Here is a 12332-nt window from a genome sequence, read left to right on the forward strand (position 1 = left end):
TCCACCACAAAGTAATATAAATAGAACCATACAAATAGTGAGCAAATACATATAAAAAAGATGTGGTATGATTGCCAATGAGACAATTCTCCACAACAGACCAAAATGACACAGAAATTAACAACTACGGGTCACCGTACAGCCTTCAACAATGAGCAAAGACCATAACGCATAGTCATTTATGTTATTTATGTACACAAAATAAACGAAAAAGAAATATTATGCAACACATAGACAAACCACAACCACTGAATTACAGCCTCCTGATATCATGTTCTCAGATATCATCTCCCATTTAAAAAAAAATCACATGAAAAAATGAACCTATTATGTGTTGCTCTCCTAGCTACAAAATGTATCCAAAATCAAAGATGTGGAAAATATTCTATCATAATCATTTGGTCATTAATGCAATTAGTGTCTCTTCAATGCCCTCTTGAACATAAAATCTAAATATTAAATAAACAACACTCCTCATGCTCAGGTTGGTTGTCATCGTGCAACACAGTTAATAACACCATATAGGAAAAACATAGAACTCCTTTTTTCATATAAAACACTGTCAAACATCCAAACATACTATCCACATTCATCTGTGTCCACACTTGTTAGAACAATACAATATAAAAATAAGAAGATGTGGTATGATTGCCAATGGGACAACTCTCCACAAGAGTCCAAATGACACAGAAATTAACAACTATAGGTCACCGTACGGCCTTCAACAATGATCAAAGCCCATAGTCAGCTATAAATACAAGCATTTCAAAAAAAGATGTGGAACCCTGTCAAATTAAGAAAAGATTGAGTTAAAGTCTATACAGTAACTTTCTTTCACTTGCAGTATATTTATTTGCCAATTTGCTTCTTTTTTTTTTTTGGCAGCAGAAATATCCTTAAAAAATACTCAGTTTATTTCCTTATCAATTGATTACGCTTGAGCATTTGCAATAATTAGGAAAATGGGTTATAAATCATTCGTAAATATAAATCAACATGACATGTAGACATCTTATACGTTCAGGAATTTCACATCCAATATTTTATGGTAATATTCTTTACAAAGCACAAAAATGTCGGCATTCACCTCAAAAGCCAACCAAACCTTTAAACAGACTTATTCGGAAAGGATATAGTTACGATACTGTTGTCAGGTCATTAAGGATTGCATATTTTGGTATTAATATTGATTCACTCATAGGGTCTTTGCATCGGAAATAAACACTATTATTCTAAAACCTGTTGTTGGCATGATACGGGTTATGTTCTTCTCATATATTTTATGATTGTATGATACTAAACCCCTAACGGGAGGGATTGTTCTTGATTTTCATAAGATGAAGACATAATCTATCAATCAGTTTAACTGAGGTCTGGAGCTGGCATGTCAGTAACTGCTAGTAGTCCTTTGTTAATTTATGTATCATTGTCTTTTTGTTTATTTTCTTTTGTTACCTATTCTGACATCGGACTCGTACTTCTTTTAAACTGAGTTTTACTGTGCGTATTGCTATGTGTTTCTTTATTCTACATTGTTAGAGGTATAGGGGGAGGGTTGAGATCTCACAAAACATGTTTAACCCTGCCGTATGTTTGCGCCTGTCCCAAGTCAGGAGCCTCTGGCCTTTGTTAGTCTTGTATGTTTTTTTTTAATTTTAGTTCATTTATATGTTTTGGAGTTTAGTGTGACGTCCATTTTCACTGAACTAGTACACAATTTTATTTAGGGGCAAGCTGAGGACCACCTCCGGGTGCGGGATTTTCTCGCTGCGTTGAAGACCCATTGGTGGCCTTCGGCTGTTGTCTGCTCTTTGGTCGGGTTGTTGTCTCTTTGACATATTCCCTATTTCCATTCCAATTTTATACACACTCACGATTTTGTTACGACACTACATACGGTTTAATAGCGTTATAGAGTAGAAATTGTGATGACGTTACAGTAGACATCAATAACGTCGCCGAATGTTTTTATTTTTTCCGCTAAAAATCAAACTTCCACAGGATATAGCTTGAAAACTAGCACGGTTGCTAAGGACTTTCTTTGCACCAATGGGTTCGTTGTTCATTTTTGAATCGCATATCGATTTTTAAAAAAAATTCTGTGGACCAACGAATTAGAAAATCTTGATAAAGTAAAAATATCAGCTGATTTTTATGATTTTCCCTATATATCCTTTGTATTTTTGGCGTATCAAGCTGTTAATTTCAACAGCTTGTATCTGAAAAACGAAAACGGTTACCCCCTTTTTTTATTTTATTGTCTGATGTATTTTTACAAGCAGAATCCACATGTAAAATTTTAAAAAATTCTGTGGAGTAGTTAATTACGTACACTTCGCCTTAATTAAAAGACACACTTTAATTTGAAAAATAAGGTAAATCACATCCACAAGAAAATGAGCCAGATCATGTTCATGGACAACGTAGGCATCTCCTTCTATGCATGTATCACCCGTCATGCAATTCGGCCTTAATCATGATAAGTGGCAATGGTCAAGACCAAAATCAATTCAAACCGATAATAAATCGTAATGGACAACATTGAACATATTACTCTATGATCAATGACAGAGTAGTTTTAGATACCAAAAAAAAAAAAACCCAGTAGCATTTAATAAATTCCTTTGTTCTATTTGTGTATAAAACTATCCGGATGTGATTAGACGTATATCCGCCTTTTCAATTTAAGGAGGACGTCCACAAAATACAAGAGAACGTACAATTTAAATATGACAAATTTTTAGTGGAAAAAAAAATATTATGGATTTATCAAACTATTTGATAAGCATAACAGTGAAGTAAATGCCTATACAACGAAACAGTGAATCTTATATGATTTTACAGGCCTACACATAGTATCAAAAATGTTCAACCGAATTTTATATTTTCAGTCTGAAAATTGGGGTTGTAATTGATTTTTCATTCCCATTTCCTCGTATATGTCAGTTTTAATTGATGGTGCAATCTTTCAAGGCATACATAAAGAAACATTAACTATTATGACCGTAACCAGGATTAGAAACCTTGAACTAGTCGAGTTGGCGTATTTATAATTTTTACAGGAAAGTATGTTAATTGTCTGTTATTTGTCTTTTTATAGACAGAAGAAGCTAAAGAGGACGTTTGCCAAGATCAATGTTCCTATTTCCAGACTTGTTTTTTCCACTTAAATGGAGCTGATTGCTGGAGTCAAAATACTCACTGTAGCAGTACGTACAATTAAACTGTAAAATAAGAAAAAAACCATATAGTTTTAATGGAGGCACAAAATATAGCATATATATAAATCCGACAAGCTATGGACTCAATAGACTGAAATTAAATTATATTTCTTCCTATAAAACCCTTGTCCCTACTCATAGCCTAATCATTTCATGTTCTGGAGGTGGGACTAATCAGATAATATTTGTGTGGAGCAAGCCGCTGTTAATATTCATGAAGCCTGCGATTATAATTCATTGGAAGGGAATCCGTTTCCTGAAATGTTGTTTGCAACTATCGATAATACTTCTTAATACTAAATATTGTTCATAAAAATAGTTTGGTGCTTTCTACAATTAATATGCAGGATTTGTGAGTGAGAGCAATACCTGCTGTTTTATTAATCAAATAGAGATTTGAGTGTTATATATTTTCTCCCGAATATTTCCGAAAATACACACTAGATGTATAAAACTCACTAAATCTTCGTCTTAGATTATTTCCAACATAAGACTATATGTACATGAAGAAACACGAAAAGAAGCAAGTACATACCTATTCTTTCTGCTCTATCATCAGTTTAATGTCTTAAAGTATTTACTTTATTTACATTCTGTTTATCAAATTAAAAAACATATAAAAGATATATATAAAATATGGTTACCCATGTATATATGATAAACACTGTATACATTTATATATATTATAGAAAAAACATATAAAAATATATTTGAAAATATCTTGTACGTTTAGATTGACAAAATACTAAATATTATACATGTTGATGTAAGGATAGAAAAAGTCACAGTTGTCGTCCTTCTTATACGAAATATCTAAATACACGTTATTTTACAGTAGATATTCATTTATTAAACATTCTTTTATGTGAAATATTCTTCAATACATATTTTCAGTAAGAAGCTCGAAAAACGATATAAATAGAATGAGAAGAGACTGCTTGACAAATACTGGTTGGGATAACTAATGCTTTGGATTAAATACACATAGATGGTTTGGTAGTCTAGCTCTCATCGCTGTAGAAAAGATCGCAAATGCACATACAAATGTAGTTGGCATATTTATCAATTCATTAGTCAAATTCACACAACCATGCATATCAATTTTGTTTTGTATAGACAATAACAGAGTTGGCTTTCACTGTTGTTACATTGGTAATTACAATTCAGTACATGGATTCGTCTTGTAAAATCATCACTTTGTAATAATTTGTGATAAAATGGTATACAGTACATCTCTAATTATGTAATTTTTCAGAAATAGAACCTTTCAAACAAGGTAAAGGAAGCTTTGCCTTCTTGATGATACTCACCGTAGTGTGCATCAGCTTGAGTATTGCCCTGGTCGTCATATGTATAAGGAAATGCAAGAAGAAGCGGTCAACATCTCCGATGAGATCCTGGCCGACATATCAAAACAGTTACATTGGACATGAACAATATGTTCAATTTGTCAACCGATATCCAGGTACATGTAATATTTAACTGACGTCTTCTGGCAAAAGACAATTCCCTATATTTATCGTATATCATTTAAGCATAAACTTACAACAATGATTGAAATCGTCCCTGTTTACTTTGAGAAAATACGTTTATTTATTTAATTATAAGCAACTGCAAGTAAATTATCGCAACACGAACACAGATGTTTTGATAAGATAACCATTGCTTTTCGAAACAATGATAATTATTCGGTTTTGTTTGCAATTGGTTTCATTTAATTTAATAATACAGAAAAAAAACTTTTTCAGAACAAAAAGATCTTTATGTCTTATTCCTGCTATTAACACTGATTAGTTTTTATACAAAAAAGTTCAAGTCCAAATGTTAATAGGGTTTTTGGATTACGTGTTTATATGGCATATTGTTTTCTTAAATATACCACAAAATAGTTAATCAATATTATATTGCAATACATTTTTGATAGAAAGATTTAGCACACATGCTTTATTTTTATATCTGATGTTAGTGATTATGGAGTTATCTGGTATAACCCCCTTAGGACCTCTTTAGATGACAATATCAATAGTGATAAAACATGTACCTAACTTCAAAGCATTTTCTAGATATTATGTACATGTATACCGGATAGTCTTGGAAAAATCTTTAGAAAAGATCATTAAGGAGTAATTGGTTACGTAGAACAGGCATTTTCGTAAGAAAGTAAATCAGGTTATACAGCACGCAAAACCATCTACTTGTATGACAGCCATTTCAGTTCCAATTACGTATCTTGGTGTCATCAATGTCCCAATTAGGGTGTGGTTGTTTTATTCGCACAACTAACCGGACACGACTATTTACACATCCCATACAGTCAATTCTCCCCAGAGAGTACATTTGTGCGTCTAAAAGGAAAGGATGGTGGTATACTATCACATATGCATTGGGTTTAAAGTCCCAAATAAGCACTGGAAGTAAGCCGCCACACGTATAAAGGCTACGAACATATCAAGTTGGAAGATGTAGAATAAATTTTTAGAACGACGAAAAACTAAAGGCAAAATAGTTTTTTTTCGCATTCATTTTATATACTTTCATTATTTTGATAATTCATGAAATTAAGGACTGACAATTTTTAGACACTGTTTTTATTTAAATCGTTTCTTTGTATATTCAATTGTTATAGGTTGCTTATAAGAAAATGTTTTATGGGAGTGAGGGGGCCCTGCGTTTTTCATTGTTTGTCAGGTTTTACAGCTATTTGGTAATCATTAAATCACATGGGATCACCCCGGTTTTTTGGTGGGATTCGTGTTGCTCAGTTTTAGTTTCCTATTTGTGTTTTGTATTCTGTTATTTGTCTTTTAATCGTTTTACGTGTTTTGTTTTTGCCATGGCCTTGTCCGTTTTTCATCGACTTACTAGTTTAAGTACCCCTTGAGTATTGTTCGCCTCCATTTTGATTTTGATGATATGTTGAAGGCTATTTAATGTTGGTGTTTCATGTGTTGCTTTTGTAGTCAGCAACAATCTTGGAAATCAGCAAATACCTGGAAGCAGTGGAAACAATGGAAACAGCAGAAATCTGCCCACATATGACGAGGCGGCAGGTGAGTGGATTTTTAAAGTTCATACGTGATTAGCTTCAAACATTTTCAAAAAGTAAAAACAACTAAGAAAATGCATTTTTGCAGGTTATTATCTTGCTTGTTTTTATATTTGTTTACATGAATATATTTTAAACTTGAACAATCCCAACATAAGTTAGTGCAATTTGTACAAAATGTTGATGAGGTTATAGGGTTTATGTCAAAGGTTCTAAATTTCCATGTAAGTTATGAATATACGATCAAAAGAAACAAATGTTTCATTCGTTTCAATATCAAAAAGTCACTTCTCTTATTAATGAATTCGAAGATGCTTACTACTAATTTTTATGTCCCTCGGAATTTGAGTTGCATTATTTGTACACCTTCCACTAATAAATGTCAGGTGAACTCGTTTTGTGAAAACTTAACCAACCTTATATTTAATCAATTAAATCGTTTTTCCTGACAAACTAAATTACCCGAATCACATGAATGAATATTATCGTGTCGAAGAATATTCATAGTTACTAAAGGCAAGCACATAATTTAGATACTTTTTACCACCACAGTGCCACTTTTCATGCTTGTTTTCCTAGACTTTCGACATTTTTCAAGACACTATCCGGAATATTTTTGTTATTTGAAAAGATGTCCATGCCATCCCTAGTGTGACCATCTACATTGATGATACTATAATACTTCTTGTTATCATTTAGGAGCAAAAAGGCCCGAGGTGAACGTAAGAAATAATCAACAACTAAGAGAAACCCCGACTGCACCTGGTCATGGTAAATATGTAACTCATTATTCATATTATAATCCAAGTCAGAATACTGTCTTAGCCACTAATTGTTTTAGTTTGATAGTTATTTGCATAAATCAGGTCGTTGTTTTTAGCTTTTTAAAATTGTTTCATATTATTCATGTCGGCCTTTCATTGCTTAATATTTGGGTTTTGATCATTGCTGAACCTGTCCTCGTCCTGTGGTCTATGCTGGATAATGATCTTATCGACAATCCTAGCACATCTCCTAATTTTTATAAAAGTAATAGTAAGTATTAAAAAAAATAAACTTACCTAGCTAATTATGCCTTTTCAAACATGATTTGATTTAAATTAATTTGTGATCGTATATACAGCTAGTATAACTGGAAGGGATAATTGCTGAATCACTTTTTTATGGTTGTATAGAATAGAGAATGGAAACGTGGAATGTGCCAAAGAGACAACAATACGACCAACGAGTAGAAAACAGCTCAACGCAAACAATGGGTCTTAAATGTTTGCAATGTTGCAAACTGGTGTAATTTTGGCAACGAGAATGACCGATGAAGACTGTATTTCTAACAAAAACCTTTATTTTCGAATTTTTTTTATCTACCCTAATATAGTGTATTTATATATTTTATACGGTGTACATAATACCCAGAATGTCAAATAATTACTGAACTGGATGTGCAGTGTAAACATATGTGTGCTTATAGGGGAGATAACTTCAATTAGTAGTATTTCTCTTCGATCGGTTACTTTATAGGATCGTATTATAGTCTCACACTTATATATTACTTGGAGAGGAGTCTGTACCTAGTTCGGCTAAAAAAATGTTATTGCAAACGTTACCAATTTTTTACTATGGTGTTTGTGGTTTTCAACAACTGTCTTTTGCAATACGTTATAATTACAATGACAATATAAAAAAGAACAACCTCACATGATGTGAGTTTCATTGTAGTAATAGAAAAAACAAAGGATATGGTTTATCCACCATGACACAAAATCAGTACATGCACGGCAAAAACACACAAATTGCAAAGGAACAGCGCTTTTATTGCGGTTCTTCATCTGAAAGAGCGAAATTCTTTGCAAAATGAGATTCAGATAGACTTTGTAAGCATACTGGTCCGGGTACACAGTTATCGTCCTTTGATTTTCGTTGTCCACGAATATAGTCCCTAGTGTGGACAGTGTGTTACTTGTCGATTTTTTTGATACCCCTTCCGAATTTATTTCTCTATGTTTTATGACTCAAATAGTAAGTAGGGGGGTGAAATGACACTGTAAAAAAATTTGGGTCATGAATTTTAAAGTAAAGTAGTGATTTGGTCCAGCTGAAAAATGTTAAAAATTAGCACTTCGGAGGCTGTCAAAAGATTTGAAGACCCCCTCAGCATGAAATTGTCCATATTTTGAGTTAGAGCCGATGAAGTTTTCTATAATTTTGATATAATTTGTCCCAAAAGTAGTACAACACACTGTAAAAATATTATTGAGAAAGCGCAGGTGGGATTTTTTTAATTTTCATTTATTGTCTAAAAGAAATGCACTACGAAATAACTGTGTACTCGGACCTAAGAGGTGAAATCAGGAAATATAGAATCTGTACTTTGGCAACTTCCCTGAATGATTTGATGGTGTCAATTTATCAAATAGCATAAAACTAAAGGATTAAAACTTTTATTTGATAGAATTTCTGCAAAAATGACCAATTTTGGCATTTTATGGTCAAAATAAGCATTTCATAGCTTTTTCAATTTTGATGCATAAGTGGCATTCTGACTTTCTATCTGACAGGTTTTTATGTGTCAATATTTGTGTTTCTATGCTTCAATCCAGTTGTATTACTCATTTGTGAACTCTGAATCTACAGAAAAGAAGATTATCTCAGACAATATGTTCAAAATGTGTTGTATATATGGTCCTCGTCTAACGCCCTGTTTGGATCGAGTTAAATGTGAGGAGCTTGGAACATAAAAGTTGAAGTCCATTATAAAGACCTCACTAAACTTGTATAAAAAGCACTTAACAATGTCTTTTGTACCTGTTTTATGTCACATAATATCTTTTTTTTCTTCTGTAGGATAGCAAGTGGTTCAAATATAAGCCTGTTGAGACTAAAATTGCATGCATGTTTTTCACTAAAAAGTGAAAAATCTTTGTATCAGACCATACTGTTTGCAAAAAAAGTTGAATTCAAGAGTCTTTTTGTGCTCAGATTTATTGTATCATGTCACCTGAGTATAGAAATGATAGAAAAGACACAAAATTTTATTTCATATAGCTTCAATATGCATTTTTAAATGTAAATATGTGATACGGCCTAAATTGACCCTAAATTATTTTCAGTCTTACTTGGCCTAAGACCCTTTTAAACTAATGTGATATGTTATTTGTAAGTTTTCTTTCCATTTAAAGTACATTAAATACATATATAAGGATTATTTATAACCAAAAAGCTTTACAAATTTAAAATTGCTGGAAAATATTACATCTTCCTGTAAGGCCCCCCTTCATTGGAAAACCTCCATTTTTAGCCACAGGCTCATATAAATTTGACTTTTTAATAATTATGATAAGTCTGATAAATCAAATGAGTACTCTATTGCTTTTAATACATAATATATTATATATTAAGGCATTTCAAAAGTATTTTTTTGCAATATTTAAATTTTTTAAGCCCCAAATGTTGATAGTTGAAAATTTTCAATTTTAACATCTAAATTTAACACTCAAAGTTGAATATAGAATTAGTCATATTGTCTATAATATATATCCTATTGCCATGAAACTTTGTAAGCAGTCTTATAATTTAATATGCTTTGGTCATACCAAGTTTCATTAAGATTGGTCAACTTTTTCTACCCTATTAGGTCCGGGTACACAGTTATCGTCCTTTGATTTTCGTTGTCCACGAATATAGTCCCTAGTGTGGACAGTGTGTTACTTGTCGATTTTTTTGATACCCCTTCCGAATTTATTTCTCTATGTTTTATGACTCAAATAGTAAGTAGGGGGGTGAAATGACACTGTAAAAAAATTTGGGTCATGAATTTTAAAGTAAAGTAGTGATTTGGTCCAGCTGAAAAAATGTTAAAAATTAGCACTTCGGAGGCTGTCAAAAGATTTGAAGACCCCCTCAGCATGAAATTGTCCATATTTTGAGTTAGAGCCGATGAAGTTTTCTATAATTTTGATATAATTTGTCCCAAAAGTAGTACAACACACTGTAAAAATATTATTGAGAAAGCGCAGGTGGGATTTTTTTAATTTTCATTTATTGTCTAAAAGAAATGCACTACGAAATAACTGTGTACTCGGACCTAAGAGGTGAAATCAGGAAATATAGAATCTGTACTTTGGCAACTTCCCTGAATGATTTGATGGTGTCAATTTATCAAATAGCATAAAACTAAAGGATTAAAACTTTTATTTGATAGAATTTCTGCAAAAATGACCACTTTTGGCATTTTATGGTCAAAATAAGCATTTCATAGCTTTTTCAATTTTGATGCATAAGTGGCATTCTGACTTTCTATCTGACAGGTTTTTATGTGTCAATATTTGTGTTTCTATGCTTCAATCCAGTTGTATTACTCATTTGTGAACTCTGAATCTACAGAAAAGAAGATTATCTCAGACAATATGTTCAAAATGTGTTGTATATATGGTCCTCGTCTAACGCCCTGTTTGGATCGAGTTAAATGTGAGGAGCTTGGAACATAAAAGTTGAAGTCCATTATAAAGACCTCACTAAACTTGTATAAAAAGCACTTAACAATGTCTTTTGTACCTGTTTTATGTCACATAATATCTTTTTTTTCTTCTGTAGGATAGCAAGTGGTTCAAATATAAGCCTGTTGAGACTAAAATTGCATGCATGTTTTTCACTAAAAAGTGAAAAATCTTTGTATCAGACCATACTGTTTGCAAAAAAAGTTGAATTCAAGAGTCTTTTTGTGCTCAGATTTATTGTATCATGTCACCTGAGTATAGAAATGATAGAAAAGACACAAAATTTTATTTCATATAGCTTCAATATGCATTTTTAAATGTAAATATGTGATACGGCCTAAATTGACCCTAAATTATTTTCAGTCTTACTTGGCCTAAGACCCTTTTAAACTAATGTGATATGTTATTTGTAAGTTTTCTTTCCATTTAAAGTACATTAAATACATATATAAGGATTATTTATAACCAAAAAGCTTTACAAATTTAAAATTGCTGGAAAATATTACATCTTCCTGTAAGGCCCCCCTTCATTGGAAAACCTCCATTTTTAGCCACAGGCTCATATAAATTTGACTTTTTAATAATTATGATAAGTCTGATAAATCAAATGAGTACTCTATTGCTTTTAATACATAATATATTATATATTAAGGCATTTCAAAAGTATTTTTTTGCAATATTTAAATTTTTTAAGCCCCAAATGTTGATAGTTGAAAATTTTCAATTTTAACATCTAAATTTAACACTCAAAGTTGAATATAGAATTAGTCATATTGTCTATAATATATATCCTATTGCCATGAAACTTTGTAAGCAGTCTTATAATTTAATATGCTTTGGTCATACCAAGTTTCATTAAGATTGGTCAACTTTTTCTACCCTATTAGGTCCGGGTACACAGTTATCGTCCTTTGATTTTCGTTGTCCACGAATATAGTCCCTAGTGTGGACAGTGTGTTACTTGTCGATTTTTTTGATACCCCTTCCGAATTTATTTCTCTATGTTTTATGACTCAAATAGTAAGTAGGGGGGTGAAATGACACTGTAAAAAAATTTGGGTCATGAATTTTAAAGTAAAGTAGTGATTTGGTCCAGCTGAAAAAATGTTAAAAATTAGCACTTCGGAGGCTGTCAAAAGATTTGAAGACCCCCTCAGCATGAAATTGTCCATATTTTGAGTTAGAGCCGATGAAGTTTTCTATAATTTTGATATAATTTGTCCCAAAAGTAGTACAACACACTGTAAAAATATTATTGAGAAAGCGCAGGTGGGATTTTTTTAATTTTCATTTATTGTCTAAAAGAAATGCACTACGAAATAACTGTGTACTCGGACCTAAGAGGTGAAATCAGGAAATATAGAATCTGTACTTTGGCAACTTCCCTGAATGATTTGATGGTGTCAATTTATCAAATAGCATAAAACTAAAGGATTAAAACTTTTATTTGATAGAATTTCTGCAAAAATGACCACTTTTGGCATTTTATGGTCAAAATAAGCATTTCATAGCTTTTTCAATTTTGATGCATAAGTGGCATTCTGACTTTCTATCTGACAGGTTTTTATGTGT

At 32.0% G+C, this 12332-nt stretch overlaps 1 protein-coding gene across 1 annotated transcript in view; it reads left to right on the forward strand.

The window, feature by feature from the left end:
- Positions 1 to 12332, forward strand: part of LOC127710469 (uncharacterized) — a 30567-nt gene that overhangs the window by 7836 nt on the left and 10399 nt on the right. Inside the window, exons 4-7 of the mRNA XM_052216343.1 lie at positions 3101 to 3209; positions 4477 to 4686; positions 6182 to 6271; positions 6967 to 7038. Of these exons, the coding sequence (XP_052072303.1) occupies positions 3101 to 3209; positions 4477 to 4686; positions 6182 to 6271; positions 6967 to 7038 (481 nt within the window). The remainder of the gene's footprint in view (positions 1 to 3100; positions 3210 to 4476; positions 4687 to 6181; positions 6272 to 6966; positions 7039 to 12332) is intronic.

Source organism: Mytilus californianus, unplaced genomic scaffold (genome assembly GCF_021869535.1).
Source record: "Mytilus californianus isolate M0D057914Y unplaced genomic scaffold, xbMytCali1.0.p SCAF_8, whole genome shotgun sequence".
In the NCBI taxonomy this organism is placed as follows: domain Eukaryota; kingdom Metazoa; phylum Mollusca; class Bivalvia; order Mytilida; family Mytilidae; genus Mytilus; species Mytilus californianus.